Source organism: Spinacia oleracea, chromosome 1 (assembly GCF_020520425.1).
Source record: "Spinacia oleracea cultivar Varoflay chromosome 1, BTI_SOV_V1, whole genome shotgun sequence".
Taxonomy (NCBI): domain Eukaryota; kingdom Viridiplantae; phylum Streptophyta; class Magnoliopsida; order Caryophyllales; family Amaranthaceae; genus Spinacia; species Spinacia oleracea.
Window position 1 is genome coordinate 93,468,050 of NC_079487.1, and position 22,832 is coordinate 93,490,881.

At 33.5% G+C, this 22,832-nt stretch overlaps 3 protein-coding genes across 5 annotated transcripts; 2 read left to right on the forward strand and 1 right to left on the reverse strand.

Moving 5' to 3' along the window:
• Positions 1-386: 386 nt before the first annotated feature.
• LOC110799506 (transcription factor BIM2) lies at positions 387-5,413 on the forward strand. Of its 3 annotated transcripts, none has more exons than XM_056836474.1 (7): positions 387-659; positions 775-859; positions 1,788-1,857; positions 1,983-2,084; positions 3,616-3,977; positions 4,240-4,369; positions 4,977-5,413. In XM_056836474.1, exons 1-7 carry the CDS (start codon positions 563-565, stop codon positions 5,082-5,084), a joined length of 954 nt encoding a protein of 317 aa, XP_056692452.1. In that variant the 5' UTR covers positions 387-562; the 3' UTR covers positions 5,085-5,413. The 3 variants fall into 3 exon arrangements, with proteins under 3 accessions (XP_056692452.1, XP_056692454.1, XP_056692448.1); XM_056836476.1 differs by having other exon boundaries at positions 387-635; positions 772-859; XM_056836470.1 differs by having other exon boundaries at positions 390-659; positions 772-859.
• A 1,912-nt stretch (positions 5,414-7,325) lies between these two features.
• LOC110799502 (rhamnogalacturonan I rhamnosyltransferase 1-like) lies at positions 7,326-11,077 on the reverse strand. The gene is made up of 8 exons (XM_022004768.2): positions 10,102-11,077; positions 9,703-9,770; positions 9,489-9,577; positions 9,237-9,402; positions 8,826-9,115; positions 8,534-8,738; positions 8,288-8,445; positions 7,326-8,086 (listed from the first exon to the last, which is right to left on the reverse strand). The coding sequence occupies exons 1-8, from the start codon at positions 10,547-10,549 to the stop codon at positions 7,834-7,836; spliced, it is 1,677 nt and encodes a 558-aa protein (XP_021860460.1). The 5' UTR covers positions 10,550-11,077; the 3' UTR covers positions 7,326-7,833.
• A 10,330-nt stretch (positions 11,078-21,407) lies between these two features.
• On the forward strand, positions 21,408-22,049 carry LOC130465520 (uncharacterized). The gene has a single exon (XM_056834311.1). The coding sequence runs from the start codon at positions 21,408-21,410 to the stop codon at positions 22,047-22,049; it is 642 nt and encodes a 213-aa protein (XP_056690289.1).
• The last annotated feature ends 783 nt before the right edge of the window (positions 22,050-22,832 follow it).

Here is a 22,832-nt window from a genome sequence, read left to right on the forward strand (position 1 = left end):
CTTAACGAATCGGATTAACCCAGCGGGTTCAACGGTTCGGGTTGAGATTTGACAGCTCTAACTCTAAGCACAATATCTTCATTTCAAAAGTATATACTTCGATACGACATTGAAACATTGTCGCACAATCACACTTAATAAGATACTACGAGCATTGACAGACTCATACTAGATATGATACGATATAACCAAATTCAACCATACATACGATATAACCAAATTCAAATATACGTACTCCATGCTAGAATATGTAAAACTTGACTTATGCACCCCAATCGTGTTTTTAGCCAACTTCAAAGCAGACGGGCTCGGCACGAGCGACCATCGTTACCGGTCGTTGGGCTAAAAACACCCACCAATTAAGGGTAGAAGAAAGAAAAATATTCCGAAGAACTTTTTAAGTAAAAACTAATCTACTCCGTAAAAACGATATTTTTGCCTCACCTGATCGGCGCACTTTTGCTAATCTATCATCCTCTCTCATCTCTCTACTATCTAGGGTACCATTTTCGTCTCACCCGCCATTTCTGTAAATCTTTCGAGCTCTCATCCTCTACTAAAAATGGTGAGAACTGTAAGACCTAATTATCCGCAGCAAGAGGACGAAGAAGACGACGCCGAAGATGTCGCTACTGGTACTGACACCTCTTCTCACCGAGGTCTCTTCCTTTCTATTTCGCTCTCCCTTTCTGAAATTTTCTTGAATTTGTGAATTGTGATGTTTGTAATTTAAAATGGATGAATTGAATATCTGAATTGTGGTTGACGCAGAAGGGAAAAGTGCGGATCAGAAACCTAGCAATTATAGGTCTAAGCATTCTGAAACTGAGCAGCGTCGTAGGAGTAAAATCAACGAGAGGTAATTCAATTTTAGGGTTCCCATTTCTTCTGAATTTTGTTATTTGAGCTGAATTTGGATGTTTTGTTCAATATGATTCCGCAATTTTGGGTCTCTTTTGTTACTCTTGTTGAATTTCTTTGGATATATGTATATGTGTTTGGCAATTCAGAATTTCGAGTGTCCTATGATAGTATGATTCCGCGAGATTTTGAAGTGATTTTGAAGCATGCGTAGGCTTAGTGAAAAATATTTGCGAATTTTGCTAATTGATAGCCTTTACGATCCTAAGAATCTAAGTTATGCATAAAGTGCCGGAATTCGGAGGAATTTCTAATGCTGACTTGGGTTAGGAATGATTCTCTAATTTCTTTTCTATTAAATAGTGTAGAGCTGCCAATACTTTTGAAGAAAAAATAGTTAGTTGTGGTCATTATGTGAGTCAAGTAACATGCTTACACAGTTACACTCTAATCTGAAACAAAAGAATTGTTGAATTGGAGGCCGAGCCTATAAACCCGGATGAAGTACCATTACAAGTTATAGAAGGTCACTTCTCACGAGTCCTTTTATCCTTTCGATATAACATCTCTGCTAGTATTCTGTTGCATCTAACCTCTAAGTCATTATTGTTGTGTCTAACTTAAAGTGTTGGGGAGGTGAATGTTGCGAGCTTAGAAGTTAGTATATTGAAAATGAGATAGGAGAAGCGTGTTGATATGTGGTGTGCGGCCTCTTTCAAGTCTATCCCTTAGCAAGGGTTTCAGAGTTTTTTTAGGGGTATGTAGAAACAGTCTTTTAAGGTGATTTATTGTTTTTGAACAATATACAACTTGTACATGAGTTGCAGAAATCATTGTCTGGTTGTTATCTTTCCCGGATTCTACATTATGGCCCAGGATAGTTTCTGTATGCAGTTGTAATTTTGACAAACTATATGTATCTACAGGTTCCAGATATTGAAAGAGTTGATACCCCCAAATGATCAAAAGAGGGATAAGGCCTCGCTCTTGCTAGAGGTGCATAATTCGTTTTACATGCTATTGCCTTTTGTAACGAGTATTGTTATTTTATTTTCTTTACATTTTTGGTTTCGCAAGGGACCTTCTCTGGAATTGGTTAACTAATTGTTTGAACTTTAAAGGTCATAGAGTACATCCAATTTCTACAAGATAAAATACAAGTTTATGAAGGGCCATATCAACAACAAGCATGGTCTCAAGAGGCCACAAAATTAATACCATGGGTAAGAAACTCAGAACTTTTTGCACCTATTCTTATGAGTTGTTACTCTTGACAAGTTTGAGAGTGCTTAGATGTATTCCTCTTATGATTTAGGTACGGAAGAAAGGCATGTGAATATCTACGTTGTTTTTTCTCTTTAATGGCATTATAGTGTTAGTCAGCCTGTGAGGGATTTTTAATATGTTGTCTTCGAAATAATTTCAACTACTATTATATGGTGCCCTTCAAGAAAACAAAATAATATATTTTCCCCATTTCAACCCTTTATAGTGCATTTGTGTATATGTATAATGTGGTGGATGTTGGGGTGAGGTTTGAGCGTTGTTTCAATGGCCTTTACATTTTGTGTTTGGTTCATAATATTTACAAAAAGGATATTTGGTGTTTGGTCATGTAATTTCATAACGTTCCTGTAAAAATAAGTAATTCCTAACGTATGAGTAGTAAATGGATGAATAGATGATGATTGATGAGCTTGGAAAATCTAACCGTTCAACTAGTCAAACGCAAACTTTTTTCATGCATTTCCTATTGAAACACACTAAGTGCACATGTGTAGCTCATTTTGTGCGTGCACATCTAGCCTTTGTTGGTTGTTAGCTCACACAGTTTTTTGGATAATAGCATGGAAGGATATCTTTTGGTGACACTGTAACCAATGGACTGCAGATAACTCCCTCTTGATTTCCTTATGAGAAAGCCCTCGTATCAACCTCTGTTTGGTGCCATAGAGGCTGTTGGAAAAATATATACATATAATCAAATTTCAACTCTACTACCCATTTCTTAAGAGACTCTTAGAGTCTTAGGGCCGTTTGAAAATTTCGATGAAATGTGGAAGGTAATGAATGCCCTAGGCCCCTAAGTCATCAAATGGCCAGCAAGGCTGTACAAAACACCTCTTTAAAATTTGGTTATCCTTGGTTACGGATAAATGTATGCTTCAGAAAGATAGCATAGTCATGGTGTTCGACTGCTTTCTTCAAATGATGAGTAATGGACTTCCCTGTTAGACCTTATTCTAGGTTGACCATTGGAAACAGCTTCTTTAAAACTTTCTTGTGTTCTTATAAGTCAGTCTCAAGTTTCCAAAGAAAGCATGGGTGAACCAAAAGGCCAAGAATCTACCTTAAACCTAACAAAACAAATGGAAGACATTCTCACTAGAGGCATTGGAACCTGAAATATTCCCATGAAAAGCTGAGGGTAAGAATAACATACTTAAAAGTTAAAATCTATTTTGATAAAATGCTCCGACTTCGTCATTGTGATAACAACAATTTTACCTTTCTTCCCCTTGTAAAAAGTCATTTTGAGCTTTCTAGCAATTTTGGGCATAAGAGTTGATATTGCTTTATTATGCTTTAGTGGTCTACCTCTGTGGTTTCTTTTACATTTTTGTTCAAGTAGCTCAAAAGAATTACAGGTTTTTGTGATTTCTTTGGGTGATCTGCGATTTCTATGTATTAGTTCCACCACTTTCATTAACTGCCTTGTTTTAAAAAAATTCATGTTGCCACCTTTTTAAACAGAGAGCTAATCACGGGCCAGTAGACAACTTTGCTAATCATTCTCAAGCCATGAAAAATGGCTTTCTGGATGAGAATACTTCAGTGCAATCCATGACAGCCATTCAAGGTGCAGTGGAGTCAGAGTTCAGTGGGGAATTTGCCTACAGAGTAGATCATCATCCTGCTGGACCAGTGAACCCTGTTGTTCCCTTAAACGTTCCATTGGCACCATGTTCTTTCCCTCCTGCAAGAGCTATTCTGCCTATTGAGACTGTTGCTTCCCATCCCCATGGATCATCTGGAGCTGATGGCTCTATCATATTAACTGAAGAGAGGACATTCGAAAGGGGCTCCAGTAGTGTTTCTGATGTTTATTCTCAAGGGTAAATATCTATTTAACTCTTTCATTTTTTGCTTGGTAAAGTATATTCCTGCTTGTGTCTGTTATGGATTACATGGCTTTTGGTGAAATGCCATTTGATTCCACATGATTCATTTGAACTTAGATCTATTTTCTGGTGTTTGTGATACTGATGCAAAGAGACTTTCCACAAAAACCCCAAAGGAAGAAAATAAATTATGAAAAATACTTAGTTGGTTAAGATGCTTGAATTGATTTAATGTCTGACTTTTGGTGTTGGACAGACTACTAAAGAGACTTACCCAGGAGCTGCAGACATATGGGGTTGATTTGTCTCAGGCCAACATCTCAATTCAACTTGATGTTGGGAAGGGAGGAAATAGTGGCTCAAATGCTATCGGACCCTCTACAGAGGTAGGTTATGAGGTTCCTTTCTTTTGTTATCACTATTCTCTGAAACTTAGAGCTGACTGACTGTTTGCCAGATTGCCTTTGATATTATGCTAAAATGACATCTACGAAACTTTCTTGACTGTTGAAAAGGCGTACTTGTATATGACTTGGTAATAAACCGGACCTTTACTGGATTATTTACTTCAAAATTTCTGATTGGACATGTATTGTACTTGAAAAGGTAGCCAGTTTGAGGATATCGCTAGATTGGTCTGATTTTTGCTGAATTGACCTACTGAATATGATGTAAACCGAATTAACCCGAACAGAACCCAGTCCAAGTGAATTCGTTGCCTTTTTTCTGCTACCCTGTTAGTGTTTCTAAGTGTAGTCTCCCAATTCAATTCCGCTAACCATTAATCATGTATTTTACATAGCTTAATTCCGATCCAAGGTTCTTGACCCAATCTTCCATTTTCTGGCCTTTTGAGTGGTTACTGGTTAGGGCCAGGTCTGTACATGATATGCTGTACACATTTTAACTAATGACACCCCCTCCCCCTCCCTCTATTGCTGTTTCCGTAGTAGAGTATTTTATTTGTATTAAAAACACTGATTGTCCTTCCAGGATGTTGATAGTCGGTCTCCAAATAATCAGCCTGTTTCACCTGCTGTGGAGGTAAGTACAAAGGATTCTATTCAGACTGCCAAGAGACTCAGGACTGGAGAAAGTTAGAAATTTGATTAGTCATATAGGTTTTTTTTTTTTACTCTGTGATTGCATATGGGGTTTCGGTTCTTCTTTCAAATGTCTGTTTGCCCTTTATGGCCAAGGGTAAAGAAGAACCAAAATGAGTTAGAAAAGAGGTTTTCGGAGTCTATTTTAACCACATCGACCCCAACCACCAGATTGATAGATTCCATTGTACATGTTTTTTGTGGTAGTGGGTTCTTAAAAGGATCCTAATTAGTAATTACTACTATTATTATATCATAATAATTATTATTATGACTTGTAAATCTTTTGCATTTCTAACAGTTCTCAGAACCAATTGGTTTTCTTCATTGTTGCTTGGCACTTGGTCAGTATTCCTGGTAAGTCGTAATATTTAGTACGAACTACCTCGTGTTTAGGCGATTCGTTTTCTGATGATTTAGGATTACTATAGTGGTGTGCCTCTTAAAGGCTTAACCGTTACTTTTCACTTTAACCTTCTGGTTTTGTTCATTGGCTTCGGGCTTCCTGATATCAGAGACTCAGTTTACATGCTTAACCTGGTGTGCTATTCTCAAAAGTTTTGTATTGGTGAAAAGGCAAGACTGACATCCAGATCCAGTTTTAAGGACCCATGTTTAGCTACATAGTCCAATTTTATAAGTTCTGAATTGTATATACTTGATTACATCATGAGGCAGAATATGACGTGTATGAAATTAGGGTGCATAATTAAATCTCAATTTGACCTTATTAATCAATTTTGAACTTTTAACTTAGTTAGGTGGCTCTTGGGAAACTGTAATTTGTTTCCTTGGATCTGAAAGTTTACCATATATGTTGGTTTTTGGATCACTAACTCCTATCGAAAATCGGGTCGCTTACTCTTAATTTAATTCTCTTTAATACGGGTTATTATCAAAACGTAACCCTGATAGATTAACAGGTAATGCCTGCCTTAATCCTGTGCCTAGTCCTCTCTTTCTCTCTCTCTCTCTTTCAGGGGGTCCTAACTCATAAATGACAGGTCAAGGAAACTAAGATCATTAGAGATTCTTTGTTTAGTATTTAATTATTTAGGAAGCCGGACTCACCATTAATCATGGGGTATAACCAATGGTATGAATATAATAATGCATTTATATATAAAATGTTAAATAATTATAAAAATGGGGTATAGTTTAATTGAAGGCGAATATCCCACCACAATATGTTGGCATTAACATAGCAATCAAAGTCACCCCCCTTAACAACCATGGAAAAAGATGCGTGTGGGTGGTGAAGGGGTACTGTGTTAATTATTTTGTTTGATCATTATCAATTATCAATAATAATTTGGTCAAATTAAAAATAAGAAATATATAAGAACTTGTGCTCGATCGCCAAGTGGCCTTCTCTCCAGTAGCGCAAGCTGTAACACTTTTATTAGCAAAACACCAAAAAGTAGGAGAAAGGGTGCGGTTTATTCATGTGTTTTTTACATGTTATCAACTTTGATTCTGTCTCCTGCGAAACTCCCTCCTTTTTCTTCTAAGCCACGCTTACAGATTTACAATTTCCCCCTTTTTTGAGAAAACAACGTTACATTTTGTCTATCGTGTCAACCGATTATGTGTAAGGTTGCATAACATGTTTGTTTTATGAGGAGTTCCTACTGCCTTCAGCGAGTAGACTAATAGTAACCACTCATGCCATCCTCAATTGGTAGATTGCATAACATGTTACACGTATATTCCGTAGTATATCTCTATATTCCCTTTCATTAAGATTGTGTGGGTTAGGATTTTGCGATAATCGATTCCGGGCGGTCAATGGTCGGCATGGGTTAAAAATAAGAAGTGCAAAGATAACATGGATCAAATATTCTCACGTTTTATTGGTATATCGCTGGAGACAGAATGTGTCGGTGAGGAAGATGAGGTAATTGCCGTAATTCATATATGAAAGGTGCATTCTTTCATTGTGCAAACTGCAAACCATGCATTCTCATTCAATTTTAAAGTATAAAAAGTTTAGCCACAAAATGATGTTCTTTTCAGCGTGAAGTATAAAGTGGACTTAAAATACCATGGAAATTGGTACAACGTGACGTTAAGTGATAGCTACCCCTTACTTGTCAAGAACCACAGACTTTCGAGTTCAGAAAGCGTAGTCAAAACTCGTGCATAAATCGCAACAATGATCAAATTTCAGTATATAATTCCGTAAGTACAATAATAAGAGAATTAGCAATAAAAAAAGATAGCTAATACGAACAGTATATGCAAAATCATAAACTCATGCTCGGTATGATCAATTTGAAGTTTAGAATTATTCAGATTCGGGAGCTTTTCTTCTAAGAAATGCTTCGAAATCCATACAATTCAGTATAAATAACATGGAGAATGGGAAAAAGAAAAAAAGAATTACAAAAATTTGAATGACCCTGTATATGCAAGCTGTAGTCTACAACTGTGGCTCATTCATATCAGGATAACCTATGAAAATACCAAGCTAGGTTTCTCTATACATGTAAATAAACTTATTAGCTAAGATTAAAAAATATGTTCATCATCTGCTGAAGCAAGCCTAAGTTGGTCTTATAGCTTAAAATCAGCCCTTGTGTATTTTGCTTATACCTGTCCTGTGTAGTGTATCAGTGTATGGGGGGAGAGGAGGTCACCGGTGTGTGTATGTGTGTGCACGATGCAAAATGTACAAAAGTTGCATCTGAATGTTTAAAAGGAACATCCCATCAGCATGGAAGAAAGAGAGAGAGACTAAAGAATTTTCACGCGATTTGCAATGCTTCATCTGGTTGTTGTTGTTCCAAGCATTCATATGGATTGGTATAGAAATAATCCTCTTCTTTAGGTTTATTTGGAATCACAGTTCGGGTATGTGGGCTTCCCATACGGTCAGCATGAGCTGCCTTCACAGCAGATGAGAATTCATCCCAACCCAATGATCCGTCACTGTATTCATCAATCAACTGAACCAGGAGCTTCCTATCCAGAGATATTGTCTCCTTGAAATCCTGATATCTGTAAACAAAACATTTGATGTAAGAATTAACATTAACAGTATATAAAAAACCAGAAAAGGAGGGTTAAATCAATCATGTAATTGTCTTTATCCATGCAAATTTACAAGTCAAACATACTCTGGATTTTACAAACAGCCAGTAACATAAGAAAACGAGTGATTAGGTGTAAAATTTGGTATCTAAAGCATGGGTACAGTACCTGCGGTGTCCCTCAACAACTCTAGCCATATTTCCATCATATGTAGGAACAAATATATCACTCTTCAATGAGACCAAATAGTCTAATGCAGCCATCTGAGACGAGTGATTCTGGAAAAATCTCAAGTCTGATGGTTCAAGTAGGGTCTCCTTCCTCACCTGTTTCATAAAAATTGTCAGAATTGTCCTCTTTAATATGCAAATTGTAGCAAGTAAAAGAGCGGCAGAGGATTAGACTAATACTAACCAAATTGGGGAAAGATGAAGCTAAGCTGGCCATTCTCCTTTTCCCTCCATATATTTCTCCAGAAGCAATATAAATTTGGATATTTCGATCAATCCCAAGTGCACTGAGGGTTAAGGCTGTTTCCTCAGGGGTCAACGGGCACAGGCCATCTCGTCGTTTAGCATCCGAGTCTATGATCTTTTCCTTCCACCAAGGGTACGAGTACCTGCATTGCATATTATTAAGCAATTCCAAGTCAGGAATCGACTCTATACGTGATATTTTTAACCACAAGTTAAGTTTAATTCTTCACCTCATTTCTGTCAGATTTCTAGCCTCATCTGCAGTGCAACCTTGAGTACAGCCTGAGAAAGCTAACATATCCATTTCATATCGAAGATGAAGCACCAGAAACGGGCCCTTTTTCCTCAGGATGCTGACAACCCTATCCCCCAATTCCTCAATTTGAGGAGTGAATTTCAATGCCTGAAAATTCACCTTACACCGTAACTTTTGAATGTCCAGAGGCAACCCATTATTCGCAAGCCGCGCATCAGTCTTATTCAAATGTACAATTTTATTCTTCATAAAGTATGGAAGGATCTGTTTTGGCATGGCAACATATAATTTGTCAGTATTAATACATGATGACAACATTAACCAATTACCATGACTGAATACATCCAAAGTTACAAATAATGTATATGATTTGAATCAAACTAACCTGGTTATTATAATATGAAAGGTCGGACCAGCTAACCGGAGCCAATGAATGAGCCGGCTTTTCTTCAATTCGACTCTTCATATGTGGAGGCAACTCTTTCAATATCCGAACTTCATCTCTCAATGAATTAATGAAATGGTCAACATCAAAAATGTCTTGGAAATCACTGAAAGAATAAAAACAAACCGATCAAAACAAGCTCTTTAAATTCTTAGTAATTTTTTCAACTTGAAAACTAGCATATGAAAATACCTAGGATCCTTCCAAAATGATGTTTTATCCAACTCTGGGACAATCAAGGTGACATTCAGATATCTTGCAATGGCAACCATATCACATATCTGCAAATAGAGTCAACTATAATGTTATTGGATGTCTAACTATGACAGCAATTACAACAACAAGTAAAATACAAATTAGACCATAAATTTGATTCAATTTAATACTTGTATTATGATCAACATACCGCGGCACGCATTTGATTAAGTCCACCATTGCAGGACACCATAAGATAACCATTGTTCTTATAAACCCCTGAAAAAAACAATTGCATTTTTACACATAATCAGCCTAAATTATACTTGCTTCCCAGAATACAACTAACTGCCAGTTCTAAACAATCACATGATTAAACCAACAAAACTACCGAAACTGCACAAAATTAATCAAACAGTAATGACAATTGAATTCCAAAAACTTTTTATTAAATACATGTCCAATAATGGAAAACATACAAAAGGAAATAAAACCTACAAAATTATCACAATTCACAAAAATCAAATTAACCAAACTTTAGAGAAAATAGACAACCCTTTACCCAAAAAGAGAAAAAGGGAAAATCATGAAGAAGAAGAAAAAAACTTACTTTTAGGGGGTCGAGCGATTTTGGGCAGGGCAACATCAACAACATTCATAGGTTCATCAAAACCTTTATTCTGGAAGCAACTAATAGGCCAACCTTTCATCACAGTTGGTTTCCAAGTATCAATCATTGTAGTACATATTAGCAAACATACCCACAAAAATAGTGTCATAAAACCCCTAATTGCCCATTGCTTCAATCTTCTAGATCGATGATTTGCCGCCATTGATGCTCTTAATTTATCAACTTTTGATGAATCACCCAATATATTTTCCAACTTTATATCCATCTTCCATTCTCTCTCCCCTCCACCACCACCACCACCGCCGCCGTTACCACCATTGTTAGCACCTTTTCTTTCCCGGATTAACTCACTTGATGATTCCTCGACTTTACACATGATTACTTTAAATTCTTGTGTTTTTGGCTTCTTTTCAACAATTCCCACCATTTATTGAACCCCAAAGTTTCAATCTTTCCCACTCATCCAGATTTATTCTCTGTATGTGATTATTGTGATTATGAGGCAATAACCAGGAAATTTAAGCAACTAAACAAACCAACAAACAAATGGGGACTGATTCAATGAATTTTAAAATATAAGAAGATGCCTTGAATTTATCAAAATTTAAGAGATTTTGCCTCGGAGTAAGTGATGAATCTGAGTGAAAAAAAAACAAAAAGAAATTCTCAAAAATTAGTCAAAGAAATTACTAAAAACTTTTGTGAAATAAAAAACCCAGTGTGTGATGGATGAAATTTAGAGGAACCCCTTCTCTTATTTATAAATTAAAAAAAATTCTCCGAAACCTACTAGAAAAAACAAAAACAATGTGGTATGATTTGATAATTAGAAGATCCCGGAAATTGTGACCGGAAAAGGAAGTGAAGAGAGAAAAAATAGGAGAGAGAAAATATAGAGAAGCAAAGAGAAGATATGAAGATGGAGAAGTATTTATGTTGGAATGAGAGGTTGAGTTCTACGAAAACTCTAATTAGGCCGTCGGTGAGGAATTTTACTTAAAAGGTAAAACATTAAATTTTAAATATATTTAAATTGCAAACATATTTTCTAATAGAAGACTGATTTATTATTTAAATATTTGGTAAGTTATATTAATTACAATCGGAGATGATTGTTTATTAGTAGGGTATGTATTTTATTATGAAAAGGAATGTTATTATGAAGATTGTATCTATTCATAATTCTAGTAGTAGAGTAATTAGTAAAATCTCGCTTATTTGGTAGGCAAGTAGCTAGTAATAAGATAAAATTGGGAATCTATCTGTACTTTAGCATATCATAGTCGATTTTTAATTACTTATCATGGTTGATTTTTACTTATTCAGTGGAGTTTTAGTCAACTTACTATTATTTGGTGTGCTTAATTAACGCTTTATTTAGAGAATCCTATTATATTGTAAATACTATAACATGGATATTACACTTCGTATAAGAAAATAGACAACATTAGAAAAGTGTAGTTCTAGTTATTACTCCGTATTAAGAAATTTGTCATGATTTTAGTTGATGTGAATAACAATAATGAGATAACTCTATTATTTATATCCTTAATCTATTAGGTTTAAGTTCTTTTTTTTTGTTTACTGTTTCCCTTCGTATAGCCTAAATATGTATAGATCCCGATCGTTGGTATGACCAAATTAATTACTGTACTTTTTTCTTATTAGATATTTGATAATATAATTATAAGAAGATAGAATTTTATGAAACGAAGGCGATCACGTTTGTTAACCAATCTTTTATCATGTAATCCTATTATATTTATAATATGTATTGTATACTCCGTACTTTGTATGAATTAATGATATCGTAATATGTATCTTACAATATATAGACCCGTTATTAGTATGCAATTTGGGTAGGAAGTGATTGACATACAATGTGATCAGATACTTAAATAGTTAAGTGTATAATAGTCTTTTACGGAGTATAAGAATTTGTTTACATAGTGGGAGTTAATCATAAGAATGAAACAATTAATTCTATGGAGTTAGGCATTGAAGATCTGACTAATTGTGGGGCAATGATCTGCCTTTCGTTCACTAATGACTTAACACGTCAAATTCATAATTTAGGGTCTTTAATTGTGATCTTCTTTCGCCTTTCCTAAATTTACTAGTCGTACTTGTTCGTTGCATATGTTTAGTGATTTGGGGTTGTTGGAAATTCATTTTTGACGTATTAAAGATTTTGTTTGAATTTTTGAAACTTTGCTAATTATTTATTTATCATATTTATGTTGTGGGGAACACTTTTTGAGATATTTTGTGGCTTCAAAACCTTCAATAATACTATAAACACAATAATGATAAAATCTTTAATAGTGAATTGATAGATATGTCAAAAATTATGCACGCATTAGTACTTCATTTCATTCACCTGTACAATCTAGGGTCGGCATGTTGTTCTTTTAATGCACAAGTTTAATTTATTGGTGGAGAAGGCTATAGACCCTCGAATAGTAATACTCCGTACTTCGTATGAATTAGGGTAAGTGTTTATATATACTTTGTTGGATCGTAGTATGTTGCTTTGATGAATAGGGGAAATTATGATGAAGGGTGTAAGTGGATGAAATGATTGATTGCAATTAGCATTATTTTGAGTACATATTTGAGAAAATCATTTTAGACATTTTAATATATGAAGAACATCTATTAAATGACTTAATTATATACTCTTATTAAAGTCCGTCTTACTTATAGGAACAGATGAATAGTACTCCCTCCGTTTCTTTTTGTTTGTTACGTATTCCTTTCACAATATTTGTTACGTGGGAGAATCTTTCCTTTTATAAACTTATTATACTATCATTTTTTGTGCCATCTTTTAATTTTAATTGGTCCAATTTTTTCAACTCATTAAATATTTTTGTAATTTCCCAAGTATGCTAAGTTAGCAATCTTTGTGCTTTTCCATTATTGGTTCATTTTGATAAATAAAACAATCTTATTGGTTATTGTAATGATTAGTGGATTTAGGCTTTAAATGGGTTTATTTTTGTAATAAAAAAAAGAAAGAATCTTTATTATACGTTAATAAACATGCAAAAGTCCAAACGTAACAAACAAAAAGAAACGAATGGAGTATAATTTTGTATTACAAAAATCAATTGAAACGACTTGTGTAATTGGGAAAACGATAAATCCAAGGAAGAATTTTATTTCTTCCAAGGAAATCAATTTTGAAAAATGTGAATTTCCTTCGAAGTAAAAAATTTCTTTGAATTTATCACCTCACGTGTAAATGATGAATGGGAGAAAATACTTTTCTTTTTTAGATTGCGGTGTTTTAATTTTCACGTCGGAGAAAGTTGATTGTTAATTATAAACAGTCTTTTTTTTTTTTTTTTGGGAGGGGAATCCGTTGTAAATAGTTAACTCTAGTGTCATCAATCTCATCATATCATATAGCAATGGGAAATGATAAATCCAAGGAAGAATTTCACTTCTTCCAAGGAAATCACCTTTAAAAAAATGTGGATTTCCTTGGAAGAAGTAAAATTTTCCTTGGATTTATCACTTCCCTATAGCAATTATATACAATGAACAGCTTTTTATTCTCTTGCATTGGTTTCTTTTGTACTTTTTTTTTTTAATAAAGGCTATTAATTATGATTTCACATTAATTAAGTTTTTCTAGTAAAATACTCATTATTTATTAGAGATATAGCCAAGTACTTTTGTTGTTGGTCGAAGACGAGGACGCACATAGAAGAAAAGAGCAGACTAAGATAAAAGGAAAAGGGAAACAAGCACCCAACTAGCCTTGGATTGGAGATTGGAGATGGTGAGGCACACACTACAAATAAAGTTATTAGTACCATATTACTATATTGGTCAATAAAAAGTTATTCCTTTAAGTTTTGTTGGTAAATAAATTGGATTATGGTATTTGAGATTCATGCCCTTGTTAAGAGGAGTATATGTTTAGGGTTCTTGTTGGGATAGTGTATTTACCTAGAGGATAAAATATCATATAAGATAGAGTACGTTATCCTTTTCTGTACTAAAACATACTCTATTTCTACCATTGATGGTTTAGTCTAGTGGTAAAGACGGAATTATGTATACTATATGTTACTGATTCGAATCTCCTTCCCGATTGATTTATGTATTGTCTTCGTAGCTCAGTTGCAACAAAAAAATAAAATAAGACAACTACCTCATTGTACTGTTATGAGCCGTCATCACAAACTTGTGCGGTAATGAAAATGTAGGAAGAAAAAAAACAATTCACAAATTCTTATTTATAATGGGTGTACAATAAATATTGTACATCGGAGTAAAAGTTAACTCAAAATGCTTAAAAGTTAAGCATATATATGTAAAAGTTATCTATTTTTCAGTGATAAGTTTTTTCATTTTAGTAAAACTTATTTCTTCAAACTAACTAATAAAGTATAAAATTAATCATTTAACCCTTTTAAATATTTATCTATTAATTTTTTTTACTAATATAAAAGTTAATCAAAACTAGGTTAAAGTTACAAAAAAAAAAGGGTTAAGTTATCTTGCTGTACAATAAATTTATTGTACACCTTGTGCGCACAAGACCTTTTGAAAACAATTTAAGTGAATTAGTATTACCATGAGAGTGAACATTGATTTTCCTTCCAAATTATATATACAAACCTCTCGTTAACACTTTTTATTACCAGCTATCAAACCGTCTAGCAAATAGAAAATTAAAAGAGAATAATTCAAGATATCTCTGTCTATGTCTTTGTCCTTTCTTCTGGATCATTTGACTTACTATAGTGCTCTTCCCCTCTAACAACGGAATGTTCTTAGCTTTAATTGACTCGTACATCGTCATCTCTGTACAAATGTAGAATGCGTCAACCATTGTGCTTTTAAGTTGCACATAAATTGAATTAGCTTTCTTAAATTAGGCCTCACTTTTTAAGTCAATAAATTGGTTCACTTAGACTTCTTTTGATTTTGTAAAATTGTTCAAACAAGTCAATAGATTGTTAACAATTATCACAAATTAGAAACATTTTGGTATTACTTACGTAAGATTGATTAAGCGAAAAAACATTAGAGAAGAAACATAATTGGTTTCAATCAAATTTGACGGTGTAGTTTTAGCCAAGTTAGTGGTACTAGCCATAAAATGTTACCATATAAGGTACAAGTAATGACGTTAGCGTCCACATAACTTAATGGTGCAAGTATATCGTAAATTGATGTGTACGTAATGCTATAATGTGTTGTTATATCAAATATCGACATATAAGCAATTAGTAAAATGACTAGCTAATTGTTTTCGGTAGAATTCAAGGTAGTAAAACGACTAGCTAATTGTTCTAGAGTATGAGCGTTAGTTAAAATGAAACTCTCCCGTTACTTTAACTTGTATTGTCATTATTCTAGGTTAAGTAATTACGTTAGGGGATAGTAGCATGGAATGTATCATCCATGGATGGAAAATCAACGTACTTACGTTCTATTTCAAAGATGATGTCTCAACAACCCGCAATAAATTTATATGGGCTCATTTTCCTCCCATATTATGATATATGGGTCCTTTATAAAAGACTAGGGCATGTTGTTTTTTCTTTGATAGATAGAATAAAACATGTAATTAATTTAGAGCGTACGTGTCTTCGTTTGCTTTTAATGCACATAAAACTTGGAAAAATGAAGTTAAGTTTTTACCTCAAAAAAGTGGAAGACGTTGACCCGAATTAGGGACCAGACCAAATTGGACCGAAGACAACTAATCCGGTTTTCAGATTGAAAAATATTAATTTTCGATATCCGGTCTCATCTGATATGATATAGAATTCTATAAAAACCTGTTTTGGGCCGGATCGTTTTTTCTCTTAAAAATTGAAGTATAAACAATTCAAAAATTAATTTTAGATTAAGAGTGCATTATATTCACTTGATTTTCATTTAATTTTTCAGTAAAGCTAAATTGTATTTGGATAGTTCTTATTTTTCTCACTTTTATCTTAATTGAACTTATTTTTTCTTAAATAAGTGAAAATAATTAAGGAGAACAAAACAATACCTAATTCTCCTCAAAAAAAAAAGATTAATACTTCCTCCGTTCTTTTTTAAATGACAAAATTATTTAGGCACGTTTTCCAATGCACGATTTCAAACACTAATATCTTCAATTATGAATAAGAAAAAATTATAAAAAGTTGATTTACAAAAAATATTTATTGAGACGAATATAATAAAGTTCCACACGACTATGTTTATTCTTAAGTATAAATCACAAAATAAAGTCAAAGGAACTTGTATGAATAGTGTCCGCAACCCAATTGTGTCATGTAAATAAGAACATAAGAAGTATATTATGTGGTCTTTTTTTTATCTTTTATAAAAGACATTAAACAATAGTTTCTATTTTTTTTATCATACTTTGTAGAAAAAATTAAAAAAAATAAAGAAATAAGTCACCGGTCCAAAGAGGTCTGGTACGGGTTTTGGACCAATTTTTTTTTCCCGCTCCGATTCGGTTCAGTCCCATCCATGTATAACCGCTATGTTCTTGGGGTCTTGGATTTTTAAAATACTGGTCTTTGTTCCGGTGGTCCGATCTGGATAAACCCCCCTAATTATTTATTGGGGATTCGAACATGTTACTTATTGTATACGTACAGGTCCATGTTTGTCTTTACAACTAAGCGAAAACATCATTTAGTTGTTTGTTTTTAAATTGTGATTAGTCGCGTCGTGAAAAGAATTAATGAACTATGTAACATATATGCATAGATAATGATAGAATAACCGAAAAAGGGTAGCTTTCTGTTTATGTGTTAGAAGGTACTTTGTATTACTTAGTTGGGTGATGATAAAGGTCGCAAGTTGCGACAACATTTAGTTGTCGCAATCTTACGTGTCGCAGTTTAATTGGTACATATAGGCGACACGTAGGCTATGAGTCATAATAATATTTTTACTATCAATGCAATATTTTTACTATGAAAATATGTAAATAAGGTAGTCGATATAAATAAGGAAATAAATTAGAATATTAAGATTTTCCTAGTTTTTTTTGAAACATTTAAAGTAGAATATATAAATTAAATATTTTATTTTCCAATTTAAATAATGACACATAAGCATGCCATGTCATCATTGTGACACGGCTTAAAGGTCGCATGTTGCGACCTTTATCATTTTCGTACTTAGTTATGCAGTGTACAAAAACACGTAACCTAGATGAGCTACTATACAACGTAAATTGATAAAGTTTGATAACAAACTATAACAGAAACATAATTATATAAATAATACTCCGTATTGAAGTAGTTTGGAACTAATTCAGTTAATCCTTAACTTTTTTTTTTTTTTTTTAAGAAAAACTTTATGAGGTCTTAAATTTCATTAAAAGCGAGACAAAAGGCCGTAGCCGACTAGGAACACTTCCCACCAATACTCTAGTACGAGTAGTTTCTTTTGATTTTGTGAGTTTAATTAATCATATTTTCAAAGCGGAAATGATAAAGGTCGCAACATGCGACCTTTAAGCCGTGTCACAATGATGACATGTCATGCTTATGTGTCATGATTTAAATTGGAAACTAAAATATTTAACTTATACGTAGTATAATCTATTATACATGTTACAAAAAAGGTAGGAAAATCTTAATATTCTATTTTATTTCCTTCTTTATATCGATAATCTTATTTACATATTTTCATAGTAAAAATATTGAATTGGTAGTAAAAATATTCTGATGACGCATAGTCTACGTGGCACCTAAATGTGCAAATTAAACTGCGACACGTAAGATTGCGACAACAAAAAATTGTCGCAACTTGCGACCTTTATCATCACCCTTTTCAAAGAACCCGATATAGTACTGGCTAGCTAGTAGCACATATTTTTCGTGTCTTGTTTGATTTTGGTTAATTGCTTCACTAGAGTATGGGTTAATTAGGATTTAGGAATGAATAATCCGAAAGCTATTGAGAATGCAATTGCGATGGACTTTTGATCTCGCTAGCTTTCCATGAAAACTAATACCTATGGGATCATCACAACATTTTTTTTTTTAATATTGTTCTAATTTTTTTCTTTTTTTGAATACCTAGTAGTGATAGATTTCTAAATTTAACTCGTTTGCTTTTCACATAAGATATTCAATATAATTCAAACAAATAATTAACAATGTACCTAAAAGCATCTTTTCTCTAATACAAAAGAATTACAGATCCCTAATTTCTCCCTTAAAAATCTTCCCACTAGGCATAAAAATATATTGGGTACCCTTCCAAATTAATTGAGCTTCTCACTATCCATGCCTAATCTAGGACTCTTGGTCATCCACCATGCATTTTAACTATCTCAAATCCTCCCTCCATCTTTTCCCATTAAAATTCTCGGTTTGATATAATGATCAAAATCAAGGAAATTATAACAATTTTATGTGTACTTTTGTAAGCAAAGTTCATGTTCGTCACCACGGTAATTATTTATAGAATCAATATCAATTATCATTGTCGTCGTTCATTGTCAATCAAACATATAAGTTTAAACAATGGTTAATTTATGAGAATGTATGGTGGGTTGGAGGGTCGGAGAGGGAATTTAATATTCCTTCTTTTTATTTTTATTTTTTATATCCAAGCTCTATTATTAATTTGCTTCATTTTCTATCAATTTTAAAACAAATGTTAAATACGGAGTATATAATAATCGCAAGTTTTGTAATATGACTTGTTAAATGATCCATACCTCGTTGTAAATGGGCATTAATATACACACATTCACAATAATATATAATTGTCAATTTGTGAGTAATTTAATTTAGTGTTCCCGATTTTGCGTATTTGTCATGGCAACGTTACATGGTGCATCATCATCCTATAATGAGTTCCCATGATTGGCAATTTTGGAATTATTAACACCACCTAAACTTTCTGTTCTTTTTATCTTTATTATAGTGGTGGCCTTCTCATTCTATTCTGCTTTTTCGTCCTTTTAAACTCCTCCCCTTTGGATCATCATCCAATCTTAATCATGAACTTCGACCTACAAATTCTTGAAAAATGCCGTTTGACATATTTAGTAAACTATAAATTTATATGTTCATATGTTAGTCACCTACCAACTGACTACCCAGTTAACATATAATTATATTTTTATTGATCATGGTTAATTTGACAGTTCAATAAGTATCTGACAGTCTGATAAAAGATCAACTAACTAATTTAACTGCAATGTAACCTATTCTTCCTCCTCCATTTCTTTGTTTTTTTAAATATCTTTATATTCTATACATAGTATAGGGTAGTTGAAAAATGCAAAATGGATACGTAGTGTATGAAAAAATCCAATGAGAACATATATATTTGACAAGGAAAAAAAAAAGAATTCATATGATATTCTCCGTAGCTAGCTTAGGTTGTATGTTTCTTGTAAGTTGTAACCATTAGCTCGTTGAGCTATGAGCCTATGATTCATAAAATCCTTACCGATAAAAATATTATCCGAATTAGTTTCTATATCCATAACAAGAATTTATTGGATAGTCATCAACTACTAACCAGTAACAAGTACTTATTTGGAAAAGGCGTGACTTTCATCACAATTCACAATACTTGAAGGAAATGCTATAAAAAGAAATTAATATTATATAAACACACCATTAAAATCTCAATAACCGTATTATTTAATTTATATATACATACGCGATTAATTTGAGGACAAATTTAATTTTGTTTCATCCTCATATCGCACTAATTTACTTGGTTACATCGGATATATTTAGATTGAGATTAATAATGGTTTTATATTGGTTTCCATATGTGACGTATGTAGTAGGATATATAACAAGTTAACAACGCAACCCATTCTCAGAATTACGTACTAAAATTGTTACTCGATCTATGTCCATATGTTTGCACGGTTAAGAACAAACTTTCATAGTGTTTTTTTTTTATCCCTAAGCTAGCTACTTAGCTACTCCGTAGTATAGTACGGAGTAGTATTGTGTACAACTGTACACCTCAAGCGACTAGCTAGTTACCACATTTGTTTCATAAAGATTTTTACATTTACTATTTGCACAAATATTAAGACAAAAGTAGAAAAGGTGATTGAATATAATAAAATATGGATAAAATAAGATAAATGTGTAAAAAAGTTGGTGAGTGTAAGAAAAAAAAAGAATAAAGTAAGACAAAGTGAGTAAAAAATTGTAAATATTGTGGGATAAGAAGGGTAAGATAGTAAATTTTGATAGCAAAAAAAAATCAAGCAAAACATAAATAACATTATAAAACGGACTAAAATAGAAAGTTTAAAGATCCTTTTAAAACGGATGTAGTATTAGATACATACCCTTGGACTCCATCCTAACTTTAAACTTCTTCCCATTTTATTTTGACAATGTGTTAAAATTATTAATGCAAATTTTGAACGCTAACACATAGATGAAACTAATTATGCATGGAAGCAAATTGTTGACTACATATATGATCAACCATTCGCATATAATTTCTTCTACGTACGTGATTTGGTCCTTTTAATAGAAAGTTATCAAGTTGAAAATTGAAACGTGTTTGACAAATATGAACGTTAGACTTATTTATGTGGTCCTTGTCCTTGCTCGCCCGTCGCAGTCCGCTGTCCGTAACTAAAGTTGTTGGATTACAGAATGATCAACACACACAAGTGCAGCCTCACCATACACAAGCTAGTCTTGCCCACACAGGATTACAGCTCTTGTAACTGAATTGCTGAAATGTGCTACCAGCATCAGCTTGGTTGTTAGCAATGCTGCAATATGATTGGTTGATGTACTGCTGCACTGTGATTGGTTGTTAGGATTATGCTGGCTTCTGATTAGCTATGACAGCAAGGCATTGTTGTCTTATATAAGTAGATTATTTCCTTTCCTAAGCTTTATTAATCATTCTGTTGTAATAAGCGTACACTCTAAGCAATTCTCTCAATAATATTCTCTCTATCTTAGCAAGCTTTGTTAATGGCTGCTAAGAACTAAATCAGTGCAATCTTCTCTTCTGCTGTTTTTAACATGGTATCAGAGCAGTGATACAAAGCTGCATTTCGAGTTCCTGTTTCTACAATCAGTCCTGTTGATTCTGGTATGATTTGTTTCTGCAAATTCTTTGATTCGAAGCTGTGATAATCAATTTTTTCTGCAATTTACTACAAATTCTGGAAATCTGTTTAGTTAGATTCCTAAATCTAGTGATAGATTCTGTGATTCAGTAATAGTCATTCTTAGTTGATATTCCTTTTCATCAACCTCAGTATCTGAACCTGTTTTTAGATTCTCTTTCAATTGAAAATGGGAGATCACAGTAACACTACACCTAATCAGGATATTACTAGTCCTTTCTACCTTCATCCTACTGATAACACAGCTAATCAATTGGTTTCTATCAAGTTTAAAGGAGATGGATATGGTGACTGGAAAAGAAGCATGATGATATCCATCTCTTCTAAGAACAAATTAGGTTTCATTAATGGAACTTTGACAAAACCTGATGTTGATCATCCAACATACCATGCATGGATGAGATGTAATGATATGATGATTTCATGGCTGCTATTCAACCTAGATTCTACTATTGCAAAGAGTGTCTTATATTTTCAAACAGCTAGAGAGATTTGGTTGGACTTGGAAGATAGGTTTGGCTTCATTTCAGGACCTCAGTTGTTTTCTCTGGAGCAACAAGTGTCAGAAATGAAACAAGGTGGACAGAATATCTCAGAGTTCTTTACTGAGATAAAATCTTTGTGGGATAAGATCAGTGCTGCAAATCCTTTGCCTACATGTACTTGTAATCTTTGTACATGCAATCTGACACAAAAGATCTTCAAGATGCAACAAGATCAGAGACTTATGCAATTCTTGATGAAACTTGGAGAACATCTAGCTATTGTTAGGGGTAATCTGCTGATGCAACAACCACTACCTACAATCTAACATGCATACAGAATGCTTGCACAAGAAGAGAGGCAAAGGGAGATAAGTACTCCAGTGCCATCACATGATTCTCATGCATTTGCTGTTGATAGAAGGAGATACAATGATTATCACAGAGGTGGATACAGAGGTCAACAATCCTCTAACAAAGGAAGAAGTGCTTATGGAAATTTTGGAGGAAACAAGTCTGCAAATTTCAGAAGGCCAGTGGCAAGCTATTTCTGTGATCATTGTAAAGTAAATGGACACAGTACAGAAAGATGTTTCAAACTGCATGGGTTTCCACCTGGTTTTACAGGATTCAAAACTGATAAGAGAGCAGCTGCAGCAGCATATTCAGATGAAGGGTATGGAGATGATATGACAGAGTATCAACAACAATTTTATACTCCAGAAAAGGAACCACAAAAAAGCCAACCTGGATTTCTGACTGCTGAACAATGTACTCAATTGTTGAACCTGCTAAATAAGCAACAACAACAGCCAGACAAGGTCACACCAGATACTGAGTTTGAAGAAGGAGATACATCAGGCCATGCATTCATGGCAGGTAATACTTATTGTTTTCTTACTTGTTCTAATTCCAGCTGGCTATTGGACAGTGGTGCATCTGATCATATGTGCTCAAACCTAAGTATGTTTGATCAATATGAATCTGTTAATGAAAATGATGAGTATATCACCATACCTGATGGAAGAAAGGTGTCAGTATATCACAAAGGAACTGTGACCATAGACAAGAACATACAACTGAAGGGTGTTCTACATGTTCCAGATTTTCAA